The sequence below is a fragment of the Phyllopteryx taeniolatus genome, chromosome 4, assembly GCF_024500385.1.
Source record: "Phyllopteryx taeniolatus isolate TA_2022b chromosome 4, UOR_Ptae_1.2, whole genome shotgun sequence".
Lineage (NCBI taxonomy): Eukaryota > Metazoa > Chordata > Actinopteri > Syngnathiformes > Syngnathidae > Phyllopteryx > Phyllopteryx taeniolatus.
The window spans coordinates 26,779,194-26,798,051 of record NC_084505.1 but is presented as its reverse complement, the minus strand read 5'-3'; the positions used below and the strand labels follow the sequence as shown (position 1 = coordinate 26,798,051).

Here is an 18,858-nt window from a genome sequence, read left to right as displayed (position 1 = left end):
CCCGCAGGAGGCGCCGACCACATTTTTTTTTTTACCTTCCTGCCACCGCCACACGGTGATGACGTGTTCGGGCTCCACCCCAACAGACAGAAGCAGCTTCCCCGTCGCGCTGAAGTTGACATAGCCGACGCCTTTAGCGTGGGAGCAGCGTAGGATGGACAAGGTCTGCTTGGTCATGGCGTCCCACACGTGGATGCATGGAGCAAAACCTGAGGCCGCACAGCACAAACCGTAAGGAACTAGGTGAGTAACTTATCTAGCGTCATCAACTAGCTCGTCACGAGCACGACGTCAAATGTAGCTTAGACCACGACAGGACCGAGAACCAAAGCAGTCCACACAGACTCAAGTCCAAACAGGTGATGGAAATGAGGCCCGCATGCCGACATCACACCGGAGTCGCGACATCGCCATTTTTGGACTCTTTGATGCTATTCATAATGAACCTGCACTGTATCTCGTACCTTCTGCATCCCCCGCTATTTTATTATGGGGATCTTACAGTACTCGGGCTAGTCCCAATCTAGAGTTGGCCGCCTTCATTGTAGTACCACTTTGTGCCACTAGATGCTGGGCTCCTCTGGAAGAAGTGCAGCTCTCCCCAACCCCCCTCCTCTCTTCAGCAGGGGAAGCAGAGCTTTCAGGGCTCCCAATTTGTGCAAAGCATCAGGGTCCTTGTTGCTGCTTCCCAAAGTTCCTGCAGTACTCTTTTAAACTACAGGTGGAAGAAAACCAAGCTAAATGTTGCTCTTTACTTCCATATTGTTATGAATGTGTGCATGATACTGTACTTCGGGCTAGGTTGTTTTTTGTGACTTTATTTCATGAAACTCTGACTCTGGCTTGTGAGTTAAGCAGTGGCGTACGGATCGTGTTAACTGCATCTCTAAGCAACTTGGTCACTTACCAAATGTGTTAGTTGAATTTGCTCAGTAAGTTGCTCTGTACCAAATATGTGCAGGTCAGTACCTGCACTACACAATCAATAAAAAAAAAAAATCTGCAATAAGTGAGCCGTGATATAGTAACGATAGACAGCAGATAGCTGTACTCTACGTGATGACAATCCAGACCGCACAAGCACACATTCCATACTCGGCGGACATCTGAGCTTCTACACAAACGACACATCCGACGTGCACCGCACGGATGGGATGCCGGGTGGGCGGGGCTTACCTGGGACTTCTGTGATGTCACCTGATGAAGGAGTGGAGACGACGAGGAAGCAAAAAACAAAACAAAACAGAAAAGCGGCATATGGAGCAAACGCAGCCACGTTCATGCGGCGGGAGCAGCAGAAAAAGCCTTCGACGATTGACGAGCAGAGTGATCACTCACCGATCTGTCCCGTGGCGATGACGTTTTGGTATTTGGGGTGCTGGTTGACAGTGAGACAAAGAATGTCGTCTGTGTGCTCCAGATAGAAACTCTGAGTTCCTGTTGGCACAGGAAACACGGCCACTAGAGCTGTAGCTAACCCCAATTTCAGTGGATCTAAGGACCGAGCCCGAGTGCCAATAGCGTAAATCCAGCAATAATAAATAGGTGTTTGTCCCCCCACCGCCAAGAATGATTAAGGAAAATTGATTTTTTTTTTTTTTTTTTTAATTCCGCAAATAGGTGAATCTGTGGGTAACGAACCACGTGTATGCAGGGTCCACTGGGTCGATTATTTCATCGATTAATCGGATAAAAATGTATTTTGCATTAAAGTTGATTGCAGAATATTTTTTTTCCATTTACTATATATTAACTGATTATTGTTGTTTATTTGGTGTTGTTCATTGTTTTCCAAATTAACTTGGCAGTTGATGTTGTCGGTTCCAGGAATAATTTCTTGTCTCTTGTGCTAGTCTAAAAAGCAGCACTATCTTCTGGCATTCCGAAAATCTGTCTAATGGGGAAAAATAATGGGTTTCAGTAAGGTGTTTTTTCAGTTGTTATCCCGAGCGGATAAAAACAATTTTTTGTTACGCAACATTTCGGCCGGCGCAGCAAACTACGGCGACCTTAGCGTCAACTCCAAAAAATCTGAAGCCGTTCCAGCCCGAGTGTGCGCGCCTCCAGACGTAAACTTGGCTCACTGACTCCCCACGCGATTGACGATTCATTGACGTCAAGCCGTAATCGTCATTGCGGAGTGGTAAAGTTGACGCGCAGACTAGTCGGTTCCACCCCCAGTGTGTGCAGTATTTCTTCGGGGGGTGTGGGGAGTGTGTGGGTTGTGCCACGTTAGAAAAACGGGTATTGTACATACAGTAATGGAAAGGAATATTCATTTATATTTTTGTACTTCAATACATTTCCGAGTCTGTCCTTTGTTACTTTTACTTACAGGAGCGCAGGACTTGAATCGGTACTTCTACTTTGACCAGAGTATGTGTGCTTATACTTCAGTACAGAGTAGGAGTGCTTTTGTTACTCCTGCTCCGGGGTGCACTACGAACCGGAGGACAGGTTCTGTATGATGGCTGCGGCCGCAGTGTGGAAGATGATGTCGGCGCCGTCGTTAAGGTAGTGAAGGTTGTTACGGCAGTCCAATCCTCTGTACCCGAACACGTGGTCGAGCTGCAAGTCCTGAAGAAAACGCAATGAGACCCGAGACGACAGGTCAGCCCACCGAGACCAAAACCGGAACTGGTCTCACCTCCACTGCCTTCTTCTTCCTGGACACGTTGTTCCTCACGAGCTTGTCAGGCAGCGGAGTTGCCCGACTCACCGGAGGTCTGAAAACACAAAAGCCAGAATACACCAAGAACCAGGATCAGGTTCAGGATTAGGAGCAAGACCATAAACAAGGCCAAAAACCAAAATAAGACCTTCAGTGTCAATCATTAAACAGCATACAGAACATATTTAGATTGAAGGCTTGGATGTGCCAAGCAGACCAGGAAAAGCTCATCCATGATTTTATCTCAAGTAGGCTTGACTATTGTAACGGTCTTGTGACTGGACTCCCCCAAAAGAGCATTAAACAGCTGCAGCTCATTCAGAATGCTGCAGCTCGGGTTCTGACCAGAATAAAGAGGTCAGCGCATATTACACCAATTCTAAAGTCTCTACGCCGGCTCCCAGTCAGCTATAGAACAGACTTTAAAGTTCTGCTACTGGTCTATAAATTCCTAAATGCTTCATTCAGGTCCTGAATACATTAAAGGCATGTTAATGGGTTATAAGCCCAGTAGGGCTCTGAGATCTGCCGACTCAGATCCGAAGTCCAAAGCAAACATGGTGGTCTACTATGCTGCAGACAAATGGAATAAATTGCCAACAGAAGTCAAATCGGCGTCGTGCCAATGTGTTTAAATCCAGGTTAAAAACTGTTCTTTTTTTCTCATGCCTTTTTAGAACATTTCAACTCTGAAATTATCTTTCCTGCACTGTTGTATTGTACTGGATTTGTTTTCTTCGTTTTTAAATGTTTTTAAAATGCTTTATGTTTATGTTTCTCTTTATTTTTCAAAAAGCTTTTGATCATGTAAAGCACGTTGAGTTACCTTGTGTATGAAATGCAATATATAAATACATTTGCTTTGCTTAATAGTTGGCCAAGCAACCAATGAGAAGCGCGTGCAGTTACCTCTCTTCCACAGGAAGTTCCTTGTGCTGCAGGTGAGGTTTGGTTCCCGTCATCTTCCTGATGCTGGCCGAGTAGACCTTGGTCACGTAGTCCACGGCCTTCTCCCGAGCCACATCGCTGTCATAGCCTGATGACAACACAGGAAATTTGGACTTCAGCGGAATAATGGAATTCTGCTGCATAATACTGTATATGTACTGTACCTTACAGAAAAGAGGGTACCACTCTCACAGATTTGAACGTTGAAGCAATTACCCTGCAGTCAAGCATACTGGTGGGAGTGTTGTTCGGGTCATTGAGGGAACCCTGAATGCAATCTGTATTTTGACAAACCGGAGCAGAGCGTGACCCCTCCCCTCCCTTCGGAAACAATATTCCAACAGGACGAGGACCCCAAAAACACCTCTGAGACGACCACCGCCTCGCAAAAGACGCTGAACGTAAAGGTGACGGGCTGGCCGAGCGTGTCTCCAAACCTAAACGAAAACGCTATTGAGCATCTGTGGGGGCATCCTGAAACGGAAGGTGGAGGTGTGGAAGAGGGTTACACTGGTCAATTTCATAATAAATAATGGTGGCCGCACAGAATTTTGACACGTTGGGCATAACTTGGACATGTTATTCTTTTTTGATTGAAGAAAAGCTTTGTTTTATTCACATACATAAATGACTAGTCGGTAGTGCTCCGCTGATTATGAGGGGTCGGTGTAAGCCAAAAATGCCAGGGCCGATTTTTTTGTCCCAGTCCACCCCTGCTAATAATATAATGTTGTGCTGAAGGCAACTTGAAGAATAGCAGGATAAAAATTAAACAGGTGACGGGGAAAATTACAAGTGGGATGAATCCTGGTAGTCGCCCTACTCAAAGACCTCAAATCTGGATTCTGTAATCCTGATCTTGTAGTCTCCGGATCAGATTGAGTTTACATGCAGGGGCGGAGACAAGGGGTGGCAAGGAGTGGGCGTGGCCACCCAAGATACGTGTTTAGGGAAATATTGGGAAAATATTTCTGCCAATTTGAAAGTTCTTTGAAAAAGCAGGACAAAAACTACAAGATCAATCGATCCAGGTTTGAAAGAGACAAATTCCTTGTGTGTTTTTTGGAGATATTTGGCAAATAAAGATGATTCTGATTCTGATCAACAACAATGGATCGCGTCGTGTGTAATATAAGAAGGAAATGGGGAAAAATGTGTCGTGATGGTCACCGGTGCTCGGGAGAGGACTTTAATTCAAGGATTGCTTGAGGTACGTTCACGTACTTTTAATACGATAGGCAACAAAACGTTATGTAGCCTAGCAAGCTAGTGCTAGCACGAACGGTTGTACGTAAACATACTGGCATTATGTTGAATCATGCTCTAAAGTTTCGGTGTGTGTGAAGTCATTTAATTACAATAAAGGAATTTGATTACAGTAAGTTAGCAGCCATTATTTCTATCATGTTGTAATGTTGGTTTGACCTGACTGATTAGAATACATGACCTGACTATAGAATACTTTTGAAGATACTCAGTATACAGTACAAAAGTATATACAGTAAATGAACAAGTCATTTAAAAAGACACATTGCTCCATCTTGTGATCGGATATCGTTTTTTTAAACTCGCTGATCGGTAATCGGCCCCAAAAATCCTGATCGTGTAAACCCTACTTTATATTGCAGCAAAGTGTCGTTTCCTCAGTGTTGTCCCGCAAAAAGATAGAATCAAATATTTACAAAAATGTCTTTTGTGCCACACTGGATGTACGGTACACAGTACCTCCGTCTTCCTCGGTGTCGTCGTCGGACTCTTCGCTGTCGACGACTTTGTTCTCATTGTGACCCGGAGGCTCCCTTGTCCAAATCATGAGCGCCGTGTCGGCCCCGCCCACCGACAGCAGCAGCGCGTCGTCATTGGACCAGCGGACGTTGGTCACATTGATGCTGTGACCCACATACTTCTTAAACTTGGCGAACTGACCCTGATGGCGGAGAAGAGGCACCGAGGTCAAAGGGCAAGCTGAAAAACGGGCTCCGTCTGGGCCTCACCCTGCACGGGAAGCTGAAGAGTTTCAGGAAGCCGAAGTCGTCCCCGCTGGCCAGCAGTTTTCCGTCTTTGCTGAGCGACGCCGTGTTGACAAAGCCGAACGTCGGCCATATTCCCTCGCAGCTCGGACCCAGAACTGAAGTCCAGGTAGCCCAGTCCAGCTTGTCCAACTGCAAAGACCGGTTCAAAGGGAAAACGTTTAAGCCAAATATTCGATAGTGACAACCCTATGTAATATCATCATACAATATATGCATGTGAGGTGCAGGTATTTCTTTGTCCACTTGGGGTCACATCTTCGAGTTCTACACTGTAGTATCTGATGTTGAATGTGTGTGTGCCTTTAAAAAGCGGGCCTGCCCTGTTGAGTGATGTGGAAGACACCAAATCAGGCTGTACCGTTGGTCGGCTGTTAACTGGCTAAAGCGTTAGCCGCTGTGCGTGAAGAGTGACCGGGCCATCGGCAGGTCAGATAAGAATGTGCTTGTTTACTGTATTTTGTTTGTGTTTGTTCAATAAAGCGATTGAAAGACCACCAATAACTCTTTTCCATCCTCCCTCGCTTTCCCTGTTCTCTGTCTTTTACGGTTAGGCTTAGGTTTGCGCTTATTCCTTATTATTTCTTATGAGTCAGCAGTAACAGTCGGTGTGGAAAAACAATCACCACAAAATCCCGCGATACAGCAAATAATCCACAATCAAAACTGCTGAAAGGATTGTCGGTACCCCCCTACCCACCCTTGAGGACTTGCACGCTGCCAGAACTAAGACAAGAGTGTGCAGAATCCTCTCGGACCCTCCGCATCCCGGTCACCGGCTCTTCCGGCTCCTTCCCTCAGGTAGGCGCTGCCTATCAATGCAAACTAGAACTAGCAGACATTCCAACAGCTTCTTCCCTCTTGCAATCAACTTCTTAAACACCTAATCTACAATTCCATTGCAACATGCTGCCAATTTTTTGTCTTGAGTTTGTTGTCACATTTCTGTGGGGCCAATTATATATTACTCGTGCACTCACTGTAGTTGTCTCGCCATGCTGCACTATTTGCATATCTGTTGTTGACCAATACTGGCCACTCATGCCAGAGTAGCATCTCCTTCATTTCCACACTGATTGAGGAGTATCTGCAACATTTGCACAATCAACATTGTCCCAGATTATCGCGCTACTCGTCACTTGAAACCGCATACACTCCTTGAAGTCTCGGCGCCATTTGCACAATGGTCATTGCACCGGACTATTGCAATATTAGTCAATCAAACTGCTCTAAGTGCTAGAGGACTCTGGATCTTTTTGCACAATTGTCAAAAAAAAATAAAATAAATGTACCGGCATTACCAGATAACTAGCAACCCTTTACTGCTCAGTGACTGTTTTTTGTTTTTGTCAATGTCTTTCTGTCTCCAAAGTGTTCTCTGTCAATAGACTGTCTGTTGTCATACTAGAGCGGCTCCAACTACCGGAGACAAATTCCTTGTGTGTTTTTTGGACATACTTGGCAAGTAAACATGATTCTGATTCTGATATAATATAGTTGGGCACTTCTTAGCAGCTGCCAACCTGCTTGTAACGAACTGTCTCCATGCATGCAAGTTTTTATTCAACTGTAGCGCTCCTTTTTCTTGTCCTGTCTCCTGCCTATTGAAGGGTTCACAATTTTCCTGTGACATTGAAGCAAATACTGAAAATATCACATCAATCAGAGATATAACTGAATGCTCTGTTCAACTGAGGATCCGGGCCATTTTAGCCGAGGTGGCTGGCAAAATAAAGAAAAAAAAAAATAAAAATCATCATTTTGGTCAAAAAAGGACTTGGGCCATTCCTTTGGGTATGCCCGTTTTGAAATGATACGTCATCATTGATTAATAATTTTTTTGCTACAGCTCGCGGACCCCGTCGCGCTTCCCTGACATGAAGAAAATAAAACGAGCGCCCACCGACCTCGGTCCCGCAGATGTTGTGCTTGCGTCCTCGAGGAGCCTCAAAGAAAAGTTGCTCTTTGCTTCCCGTGTTGACTTGCAGAAGTTTTCCTGCGAGGACAACAACAGGAAGTCCAGTCTGAAAAGAAGCCAGCGACGCCTTTTCATAGTGTTTCAGGCTCACCTCTGGAGTCCCAGTCCACGTGAGTGATGAAGCTTGCGGCTCCTTTACAGATGCCCACTCTCTTGCTGGTCAGCACGTTGTAGATGTCCACGAAGGAATCGTGGGAAGCCACGGCCAGGTACTTCCCCGCGTCTGCAACGCGCCATCGTTTACTTCCTGCGGCCCGCCTGCCCCCCAAAGTGCCCACTTCGGGTACCTTGGGAGAAGCGGATGTCGGAGATGAGCTCCCTGCGGTGGTGGAAGGTCACCATGTCCTCCAGGGTGTCGGCGTTGACCACCAGGAAGCTTCCGTCGTTCAGACCCACCGCCAGAGCTTTGCCGTCGGGAGAGAAGGCGCAACACCGCCCGCCTGACACACAAACACCAACACAAGTTCTATTCAGGCTCCCGCGGCTGCCAGGTTGGCGTCAGGCGAACCTTTCTTCAGCTTGCGCACGGCGACCATCCTGTGATTGGCCGACAGTTCCCACATTCTCAGAGTTTTGTCGTCGCCCACGGTGGCGCAGACGGGAAGCAGAGGGTGGGTGGCCAAACCCCAAACCTCGCCCTCCATGTGACCCTAAACACAACACATCCTGATTGACAATTTGAGTCCAGGTCTCGGGTCTTGAACTGGGACGTTCAAGTCTCAAGTGTGAGCTGATCGGTCTGACCTGGACCAGCAGCGTCATGGGTCCGCTCTTGTCAATCTCCAGAATTTCTCCGTTCTTGGTGCCTACGAGAATATGCCCGTGTCCCAGCGCGATGGCTCGAACGGACGGGTTGTCTTCCAGCAGCAGCCCTGAAGAGGAGATGATGCAGCAGAGAGGTCAGGCGAGCGCTCAGACCGCCGTAGTTGGCGGCGGCGCGTCACCACCTTTGGACGAGGGGGACAGAAGCGCCCTCTTGATGGCGTAGGTCTTCAGACATCTTTCGAAGGCGTCGTCCCAGAGTTCCACCACGCCGTCCTTTCCGCCCGTCACGAAACCCTGGAGAGTCGAGGCAACGAGCACTGTCGGAAGCCGCACGCCACAAGGCACGTCTGTTTGGAAAGCCCTTTCTGCATTCCTTCCATATCCCAATACAGCTCTCGATTGCCCATGTACTAGTCCGCTCTTCGTCCACACTAGTCACTCACTATGTCTTACTAGTAAAGTTTTCTCCACGACTGGATGACACTTCGGAGCAACTTTGGCATACCAGTGGGCATTTTGGTGCTACTAGTAGTGTCCAGGAGGCTACTAGTGCGTGACACCTGCCTGAGACATAGTCAGCAGCATTTCCCAGGTAACCCCGCCTATTCTTGGAAGCTCGTGGACAATCAAAATAATTCCCTTCAACAGTAAGCTCACTGAGTAAACGTGTTTTGGTACAGCAAGGTCAACCCCACCTGACGATCAAAATGTTCTCTCTCTCTCTCTCTATCCGTTCACATGAGTTCGTTCTGCCGTATATTCCCTCAACCATATAGTCCCCCCTTTTAGGTCATTGAGCGCAAACCAAGCGAAGGTTTTATGTTTCCCTCTGTCTCAACGTGAGAACGTGGTAATGGTTGCGTCTGACTCAATTTAGATTCTCATCGGGTATGTTCGTGTTGTGGAGTTTTCGATGGGGGCTTCTTTCTTGTCATACGTAAAACAAAGTTACAAAACGGTGCAAGGTGTCCTTAACTCTCCGTTCATTCTAGCATACTAGTTGGGGATAGTAGTGTTACTAGTACAGCACAGTAGTTTACTCGTAAGGTTGAATTGCGTAATAGCCCTGAATTGTATTCCTAGTGGGGACAAACAGCTTCTTTATACTCGCGCGGGCGGCAACCGCGCTGACGTCACTGCGACTAGTCCACACGCAGTTTGCCTTTATACTCGAGCGCAAGCCACACGCGTTGTTTTGAAAATGTGCTGCAGTTCCCCTCCAAGTCGGGGGTGTCGCTACGGCTGGTATTGGCGAGGACACCACAGGGTGGCGTTTCCTCTACATTTTAGGGCCAATTCCGGTAGCCGTTTTTACTTTGCTTTCCGTAACAAGGAACAAGGCAACGACAATGACGAATGTGGAACGCCGCCTTCTAGAACAAATGGACCTAGATGACCAGATGATGCGTTGAATTATATTGCAAAATCGGCATAGGTGCTATGTGAGGAACCAAGGGGAAAGCTGAGTACGTCATCACAGCATGTGACTAAAACGGACCAATCACAAGAGATGATCTCCGCGGCATTCTGCGCGCGGCGACAATTTGTGCCGTGTGCGCGTCGAGTGTCGCGTAGTGGCCACCTCGGTCACGTGATGCAATGCGGGCGCAGGAGTATAAAGAAGCCTAAAGAGCGTACTAGTACAAGGACCTTCAGCCCTTACGGAAAAAATGCTCAAATGTCTTTCCTTAAATCAACCAGGACGCAGTCCAGACGAGACCTTGTCCAGCGAGCACATGGCGAACACGGGCCCGTCGTGGGCCTTGACGGTCTTGACGAGCGTGGTTTCTCTCCAAACGTAAACGTCTCCGTTGGTGGCCCCGGAGAACACCGAGTCCTCGGAGCGGCCGTAACACGCCGACATCATGGTCTCCTGCTTGCCCTGGTTCCCGAAGATTCCACGTTTGAACGTCAGACCGCCACCTGGTCGGGAAGAAAACAAGCTGACTGAATATGTTTGCTGAGCGCTTCCAAAAAAAAAAAAAAAAAAGCTAAGTAACCGCGCCGCAATTGTTGATGTTGGTTTGGCGCTAGGTTCCACAAAAATTGCAACAGAGTAGCACGCAATTCACGCCACAATCATTATTGAGTTAATAACGTGACCAAAACATCAAACATTTCAATAAAATGCGTCATATTCACCAGAGATGCTGATTTTTAAACGTAGGGCTGCAACTAACAATTATTTAATTAATCGGATTAATCTGTTGATTTTTTTTTCTGCGAACAATCGGATGAAAAAAAAATGTTTTTCAATTTCCACCGCTTTATTCAAAAACGAGACATGATTTCAAAACGACAGTGCAGAAAACATAACATAAATTGATGATGAATCAGTTCCTGTCTTGGTCCATAACAGCCATCAGAAAGTTGGAAAAAAGTTGATGATTGTTTTCTAAATCAAATGTCTTATTTGGATTCAACACAAAGATAATCCGTCTGTAAACATGGAGGACGACTGAAATCGGAAAATATTTTCTGTTGAGAGACTGAAATTCCAAAGATATGGATAATTTTAAATTAAACAATGTCCATCAAGGGTTCATCAATGACCAAAATAGTTGTCCATTAATTTGATGTCCATTAATCGATTAATGGTTGCACCTCTAATTAAATACATTCACGCGTTCTCATCTCTACAGGCGCGTTTTGCTCGTCCAATTTGGCTTGCTCTGACCAACCAATCAGAGGACGGAAAAAATTTCGACGTTGTTAAAAAAACTCACTTCACATGAAATGAGCAGTTTGGCGAAAAGTCAACATTTCATCAAAAATTAGGTTTCAAGCTGTTTAATGGCACTCCCAGTTGAAGTTTACTCGAAAACTAAACCCAAAACAAAGGCAATGGAACCTCGTGTAGTTAAAACAAGCAAACTATGTTGGCTTTAGAACAGCCCGCTAGCTTAATGCTAACATGAATTGTAAATGCCATTGACATCCTTACGGTTAGCATTGATAGTTGCAAATTTACAACGCCTATTTGAACACAAATGGCGGCACAAGTAAACGGGCAATGTAACAATACTCACAGGCATATATTCGTTATCCTGTAGAAATAATTACTTATATTACAGCAAGTTACTGTGTCGTAATACAGTAGAAGAAGAGGTCTATTCTTCTTCGTTTGTGTCTGGGTGACTGCATGATACAGGTACATCTCAAGAAATAAGAATAGATTCAAAAGCTTCATTTAGTTAGGCAGTTCGATTCAAAAAGTGAAACTCATGATGAGAGCTTACAGCATACAAAATTAACCAATCTTTTGAAAGTAGACCATTACATCAGAAACAATGAAAATGATTTTTAATGTAGAAATTAGGCAGGAATTTGTCCACTGAAAATGAGTCTCTATCATGTAAGAGTCATGAAATAATGGAACCTTTCGACCATATTCTAATTTATTGAGTACTGCCACCCACTGGCCAAGGCGGGCACAGCAGAAGGAGCGGCCCACTGATTTGGATTGCAGCAATACATCCTGACACACAAACTGTTTCATGCTTTACATTCTCGTCAATTATGTTTTTAGGAAGTACAATATTAGAGAGTACTATTTTTCCTTATTCAAACAAACCAAAATCAAAACATTCCGTTTTTTGTGGGTGGAGGCAGGACATTTTCAAATTCATTTCAATTGGAAAAGATGATTTGAGATGTGAGCGTTTTGCGTTACGAGCAAATTCAACTCATATCTCAAGGCACCGCAGCATGGGGATCTCGGTTGCAAATGTCCAGGGGCTCTACAAGAGGGCTTTTCACAGCGCACTCGCTCAGTGTGAAAGGACGACGTAGCAGCCTTCAAGGAAGTCGGGAGGCTTTCCCCGCTGGGGAGACCGCAACTCTTCAAAACGACTTTATTTGTCAATGTTGCAAAAGAAAAGCCCTGGTTGTGCGTATTTTAAGCAGGAGGAAAACAACAGGAACTGGCGCATCCCTTACTAAAGTCACGACAGGAGTTGAAACTCGTTGATGAGCTCCAGTTCCACAAAGAGCGCTTGGAGCTGTATTTCATGCTGAGCACGGAGCACTTTGAAAGCCCCCCGCAGAGACGTCTCACTCGGTAGATGCATTTTCCAACAGAATGGATATATATGATGTGGACAAGTCGGTAACAATTTTAGAGCTGAACCGCCACTGGCGCCAAGACACCCATTCCGTGGGCCCGCCCCCTCAGCGCATACGCAACGAACGGAAAGGTCGACGGCGGCTTGCACGTTGCCGAGCGCGGTGTGAAAAGGCCTTAACGGTGTTTACGCTGGCAATGCTACCTGTGTGTTGCCAGAACTTGATGTGTTTCATCCCCAGCGTGACCAGCTTGTCCATCCGGAAGGGATTACTCTTCACCACAAACACTTTGTCCTTGTGACCCCTGCACAAGGACCAGAGCGAGTCAAGGGCAAACCGAGGTCATTTTATTCCCACGCGCCCTCGGGGCGTCTACCTGCTTTTGGCCAGTCGCTCGCCTTTCTTCCAGTCCCAGATGACCACCGAGTGGAAGTCGTCCATTCCGATTGACACCAAACTCTTCCCGTCAGCTAGGAGCACCGAACATCGAGGAGCAGCCATAATGCAAGAGGACTCAGCGCTAACGTGCTAATCCAACGCTACTGGCGTGAAATTACCTGTGAAGTCCAGCGCACACACGCCGGTGCTGTGGTGACCTCGGAGCAGCGACAGACATTTCAGAGTCAGGATCTCCCACACGTGGACGGCTGGGTCTCGACCCACCTGAGCACACCCGCGGCCGATCAGAGACGAGGCGCCCGTCTAGAACTAAGGAGCGGCCCCAGTACCGACCGACGTACCTGCGCGGTGGCGGCGTAGTCTTTGAGGGGGTGCACGGTGAGGCTGAGGATGTCGTCGTCGTGACCCTGGTAGAACCTCTGAGTGTGCTGCAGCCGGTTGTAGACCACCGCCACAGCGGCCACGTGGTAGACCACCTCGCCCGTCTGACTGTAGAACAGGTTGTTACGGCAGTCGAAGCCTCGGTACCTGCAGCGAGTGCGCCACAAAACAAAGGTCTGATGACCAGTGGTAGAAAGTAACCGTACTGTCAGTGTCGTGTAAAAATCAATAAGATACTACGTATATACTTGCAGTATGTAGCGCTTTAGCGACACCATCACAGTGCCCAAAGCGCTTAACAAAGCCTCACATTCGCCCATTCATACACCAATGGGCAGCTGCTGCCATGCAAGGCGCTGCCAGGCCCACTGGAAGCAAATTAGGGTTCAGTGTCTCGCCAAGGACATTTCGACACACAGACAGTCAGGGCCGGGACTCGAACCCGTGACCCTTCCATCACTAGACTACCCGCTCTACCAACTGAGGCACAGCCGCATCCTTTTACTGAACTTCTGGACGTTCCCTTAAAAGGAACAGAGTAAGCATGTTCCACGACAGGGCAAAGGAAATGAACTTAACTCTATGGCGGGGGGTTCGCCTTCGTTCATGCTAGCATAGATGTTGATTTGATAGAATCAAAGTCCAAGCCAAAGCTAGCTAGCTAGGTCTGAGTTTGAAAAACAAAACATTTTTCGTTGTGCCAAGTTATCGAAACAGACTCGGGTACACACCAAGGTACGACGCTAACGGTGGACCGATGGCCCCGCACCAGTATGACACTGCGTTGGGCCAACACGTACCTCACAACAGGGCCGGTAGAAATTTCACAAACAAATAGGATGAAATCAACACATTTACCCAGAATATTTGGCGATGTATCTACTTACGTGACTCGATCAAGCCATTTTAGCGCACTGCGCACACTTTAGAGAAGCTAAATCATATCGTATTATACTATGAACATGCAGGGCCGGTACCGGTTCTGGCAGGTCAACCGCTCAGAAAGGCGCAATGTCGGACCCTCCATCAGATCGTCAAACGATGATTAGAATTGTGATTTTACCCGTGAACAAACTGCAGACGAAGCCCCTCCTCAGGAGCTTTCTGCCTCTTCAGGGAACCAATCAGCTTCCTCCGTAGCTGCGGCAGGTCGTCCTTGTAAACCTGCGGACGCAAACGCTTCGGTCAAACGTAAGGACGAAACTTTCCGGCCGGAACGTTACCGTCGCTTCCGGTCACCTGACGTTCGTAGTTGTGCTGAGATTCCTGTTCGATGTCCGAGTCGATCTCGGGGACATCGGATACGTCTGAGTCGGAGTCGCCGCTGTTCGAGTCCGCGTAGCCTTCTAAGACCGACACCGGATCACGCCAACTTTTAGATGTACGTATTCAAACTCGGACAACCTTCAAACTGATCCAAACGACACGACCCGACCTTTTGAGGTACAGTGAACCAGCGCTACATTGCGGTTCATCTTTGGCGCCACTTGCGCTATAGTTCAGATTTTTTTAGCTAGTGAACTGTGCGAGCTAGAGAGTCTTCTTTTTGTTTCCTCTAATTGATGTTATACAATAGTTTCCCATTTCAAACGTGTCTTTATAGAAGTTCAAGTGACTTTTAATGAGTTTAAATGTTTTAAATGTGTGTGGGAAGGGTTAAACTAAATACTAATGTTTTTTTTTTTTGTTTTTTTTACCTTGAGCAGTGATTCCCAACCTTTATTGAGCCAAGGCACATATTTTACAATCAGAAAATCTCACGGCATACCACCAAACAAAAATGTCAGAAAAAGTGGACACACAAGTAAATTCCAGTATGGACTTCTCCCATCTAAAAGTAGAGCATGAATAAAGGTAATTTTTTATTGTAAATAAATAATATTCTGATCATCCATCCATCCATTTTGTGAGCCGCTTCTCCTCACGCGGGTCGCGGGAGTGCTGGCGCCCATCCCAGCTGTCATCGGGCAGGAGGCGGCGTACACCCCGAACCGGTTGCCAGCCAATCGCAGGGCACATTGAAACAAACAACCATTCGCAATCAAATTCACACCTACGGGCAATTTAGAGTCTTCAATCAACCTACCATGCATGTTTTTGGGATGTGGGAGGAAAGCGGAGTGCCTGGAGAAAAGCCACGCAGGCACGGGGAGAACATGCAAACTCCACACAGGCGGAGTCGGCGATTGAACCCGGACCTCAAAACTGTGAGGCAGACGCTCTAACCAGCCGCCCACCGCACCGCCATATTCTGACCAATTAAGTCAAATTGAATAATTTCCCACATCGCAACTGAACTGATGCTCCAAAATCCGGCCATTTTGGGTAACGAGCAAAGTAACGCGCTACTTGACCGGGAGAGTAATCAGACTACAGTTACTTTTGAGTCAGTATCTCTCACCAAGTACTGATTTTGGGCTGGTGACCCGAAAACCTGCAGATTTGTCAATAAGCAGAAGAAAGCGATTGGGAGCTGATTGTTGAGTCGACAATGAACGAGTTCATTATCGCCACACTATTTTTGTTATTTTCCTTTGTAAAAAGTGTATTTGATTGTTGTTACTTTTTTATTTACACCTTAAAAATACAGTTTTACTGGCGTGTTGGGTGCGCAATGCATTTTGCGTTAATTATTCATACCGAAGTGCGCGGTCATAAATCGGTCATGGAGGTTAAGGACTGACCGATACTTATCTTAAATAATATTTCCAATGAAAAGTGAGAACTTTCAAATCGGTCTGGATTCCGGACTGCGAGCCGGTTGAACGCGCTTGCACGGCTGACGTCACGTAGTAAGTGCTCCCCCCCCCCCCCCCCCCGTCAATCGCACACAGCTTTGCTCGTTAAACAGTTGCGTAATCTTGTCACCTGTTCTCGCAATGGTGTGTGTGTGTGTGCTTGTATGCCCTCCATATCAAAGCGGCACTCGCTTTTCACGTTTACGTACACCTCTCGAGTTGCCTTCATGGACCACCGTCGGCATCCATCTATCTATCAGTTAAGAGTCTTTTGAGAAGTGTACTGAGAATGGTGTGCTTGTATACGTTTAGTTACTTCCTGTACTGTGTTGGCATGTCAAGTGTGCACTAAGTTGCTCATTTCAAGTGGCTTCAACTGCATCGTTGTGTAATTTGTGTGGCGTACATTACCAAGTAATGGGTACGGTTAAGCGAATGCTTTTTCAAGGTAACTGTGGCAACATTGCAACTGAGGAGCTCGCACGGCACACCGGTTGGGAATCACGGCTCTACAGCAAAGATTTTCACCGAACATTCGCTGTACTGATCCTAACTTGCGCCAGGTGACTGACTTGAAGGCTAAAAGAAGTCTTTGACCTTGGAGGAGGGGCTCCAGGACCCCGTTCATGACGCCGTCGGGCAAGAAGCGCCACTGGAAGACAGCGTGGTCCGCACCCCCGGTACTGACCAACCACTGGAGGTCGCTGGACCAGCGGACGTCGGTGACGTGGGCAGAATGTCCGATGTACTTCTTGAATTTGGCGCCTGCGGAACGGAAGAAGCGAGGAGGACTGCAGGAAGCGCTCAAATCTGGTTCGTGCGGTTCGGCGGGCGGGACGGACCTTTCTTGAGGCACGGGAAGCGGAAGAGTTTGACGAGGCCGAGGTCGTCGCCGGTGGCCAGCACGGCGCTGCTGTAGTTGGCGTCAACGGAGTTCACATTGGTCACGTTGGAGTATTTGGGCCAGATGCTGTTGACTTCCGGGCCCAGCACGCCGGTCCACGTCATCCAGTGGACCCCCTTCGTCTCCTCCTTGGACACCGGTTTACCTGCTGTACACGAGGTCAAAGGTCACCCGCAAAGTGCGCAGTTTGGCGTATCGGGTTTACTCAGTGGACCTCCGAACAAGACTCGACGCCAAATTCAGGACTTGTGGGGGCTTCGTATTCGTGAGATGTCTATTTTCAAGAAACTTTATTTTCTGTGTTGTGTGCGTGAACCTGGCAACGCAACAGTACGCTACGATGTGGAGTCCATTTTCTTCCGCCTATCCAGAATCGGCTCACGGGGCCTGCAGCTTAAGCGGGGAAGCCGTCGTGGCGAAGAAGGGGCCGAGCCCAAAGGCCGAGCTCTCGACTTTCGGGTCGATCCACGTCGCGACACTCACGCGAGCTGCGGGTCGCGACAGAACGAACGAGACGGCCGATACGAGCGACCCAGACGACTTCCCTCCGCGGGGTGTCCGGGTTCGCGCTTAGAGATCGGCCGAGCAGCTCGGTCGTGGGGGAAAGGCGGCCCCTCCGCACCGACTGGAGCCAGATGAAGATGATATTTTGGAAGGTTTGCAAGTCAAAAAAAGACTGCATCCTTCCTTACGAAAACCACAAAAATAGGTAAGCTAGGTTACCCTCAATAAAGTCATAGACAATACAGAGACTTCTTTAGGACCATTCGATAGATACGTTACTAAATCCAGAAAACCGGCTGCCATTTTTTTTCCATTTCGCGGTGCCGGAAATCGGGTGCGTGAATTTAGCCAAGATGTTTTCTCATCATTGTTTCGCGCCCTTTACCACCTGGTTTTTGAAACTTTCAATTCAGATGAGATTTTCTGTGGTTCGGGATTTGTTCCTAGGATTCGTACATGATCGAAAACTATATGGACGTGATTCGCTATTATTAGTCTTGTTTTCCGTTCCGTTTGAAGGAATTCCAGCGATGTTGATGCGGAAAATGAGAAGGAAACGAGATTTCTGGGCAGATCATTTTAGCAACATAGAAAGTGGCATCAAATTCTTCATCCTTATCCGATTCTTACAAACTAGGGCTCCTTTTATTCATGGAACACTTCTCTACCCAATGATGTAGATTTTGATGTAAAGGTATTTTGAAGATTTTAGTAACATACTGAGATTCCAAAATGATGTTAGCACAGCTAACTAACCAAGTAGACATATCGAGTGCTGAGCAAGACTCATAAAATGCCGAGTCAAGTCATGACTTCGTGGCGTCAGACTCGTTGACTCGACGTGCTTGAAAAATGTTCAGGGAACTCCGCTCGATTTGCTTGACGCTTACTGCAGTAATCGGGACTTGCTCGAACCCTCCCGGTTAAAACTTAAGACTTCCAATGACTCAGACCGAGTTGCGGGGTTTACCTGGCATTCGGTAAAAGAGGCGCTCTGCCGCACCGTCGTTAGTTTGCAGGAAACGAGAGTCTACGGACCAGTCCAGGTGGGTGATGAAGGAGGCGGAGCGGGTGCACTCGCCAACTTTTTTAAAGCGCTGCGCCACGGCGTAGATGTCCACCACGCCGTCGTTGGAGCCCACCGCCAAGAAGGAGCCATCCGGGGAGAACTTGAGCTCGTGGATCACCTCCTTCCGGTCCTTGATGTGCACCACCTCCGTCATGTCCCTGCGGATGCGAGTCCTCATCATTGATGCGACCCCACGCGATTGACGTGCTAACCGCAAGGGGAGGGCTCACCTGACTCGCAGGACGGTGAAGGATCCGTCCTTCATGCCGAGAGCCAGCTGAGATCCGTCGTTGTTGAAGGAAACGCTGCGCACCGGTTCCTCCATGTTACAGCGGGCCAGCAGGGTGTGGTCAGGAAGGCTCCACAGCCTGGAGATGGGAGGGCGGTCATAAAGGGAAGTCAAACA

General features: G+C 47.5%; 1 protein-coding gene across 9 annotated transcripts in view; it reads right to left on the bottom strand.

The window, feature by feature from the left end:
- The window catches only part of LOC133476939 (echinoderm microtubule-associated protein-like 6), a 56,043-nt gene that overhangs the window by 31,724 nt on the left and 5,461 nt on the right, over window positions 1-18,858 (bottom strand). For 7 of the 9 annotated variants that reach the window (XR_009788180.1, XM_061771006.1, XM_061771004.1 and 4 more), the window contains 25 exons: window positions 18,683-18,820; window positions 18,354-18,610; window positions 16,818-17,027; window positions 16,573-16,740; window positions 14,477-14,583; window positions 14,301-14,401; window positions 13,198-13,384; window positions 13,015-13,120; window positions 12,834-12,927; window positions 12,661-12,761; window positions 10,113-10,315; window positions 8,575-8,686; window positions 8,372-8,499; window positions 8,136-8,277; window positions 7,915-8,067; window positions 7,719-7,850; window positions 7,557-7,645; window positions 5,614-5,781; window positions 5,345-5,546; window positions 3,581-3,707; window positions 2,648-2,726; window positions 2,448-2,577; window positions 1,339-1,437; window positions 1,177-1,197; window positions 36-209 (listed from right to left, as the gene is read on the bottom strand). Coding sequence is in view for 8 of the 9 variants with exons in the window: in XM_061771006.1 (XP_061626990.1) it covers window positions 36-209; window positions 1,177-1,197; window positions 1,339-1,437; window positions 2,448-2,577; window positions 2,648-2,726; window positions 3,581-3,707; window positions 5,345-5,546; window positions 5,614-5,781; window positions 7,557-7,645; window positions 7,719-7,850; window positions 7,915-8,067; window positions 8,136-8,277; window positions 8,372-8,499; window positions 8,575-8,686; window positions 10,113-10,315; window positions 12,661-12,761; window positions 12,834-12,927; window positions 13,015-13,120; window positions 13,198-13,384; window positions 14,301-14,401; window positions 14,477-14,583; window positions 16,573-16,740; window positions 16,818-17,027; window positions 18,354-18,610; window positions 18,683-18,820 (3,428 nt within the window). In the remaining variant the exon portion in view is untranslated. The remainder of the gene's footprint in view (window positions 1-35; window positions 210-1,176; window positions 1,198-1,338; window positions 1,438-2,447; window positions 2,578-2,647; window positions 2,727-3,580; window positions 3,708-5,344; window positions 5,547-5,613; window positions 5,782-7,556; window positions 7,646-7,718; window positions 7,851-7,914; window positions 8,068-8,135; window positions 8,278-8,371; window positions 8,500-8,574; window positions 8,687-10,112; window positions 10,316-12,660; window positions 12,762-12,833; window positions 12,928-13,014; window positions 13,121-13,197; window positions 13,385-14,300; window positions 14,402-14,476; window positions 14,584-16,572; window positions 16,741-16,817; window positions 17,028-18,353; window positions 18,611-18,682; window positions 18,821-18,858) is intronic. The other 2 variants (XM_061771007.1, XM_061771001.1) reach the window with 1 other exon arrangement.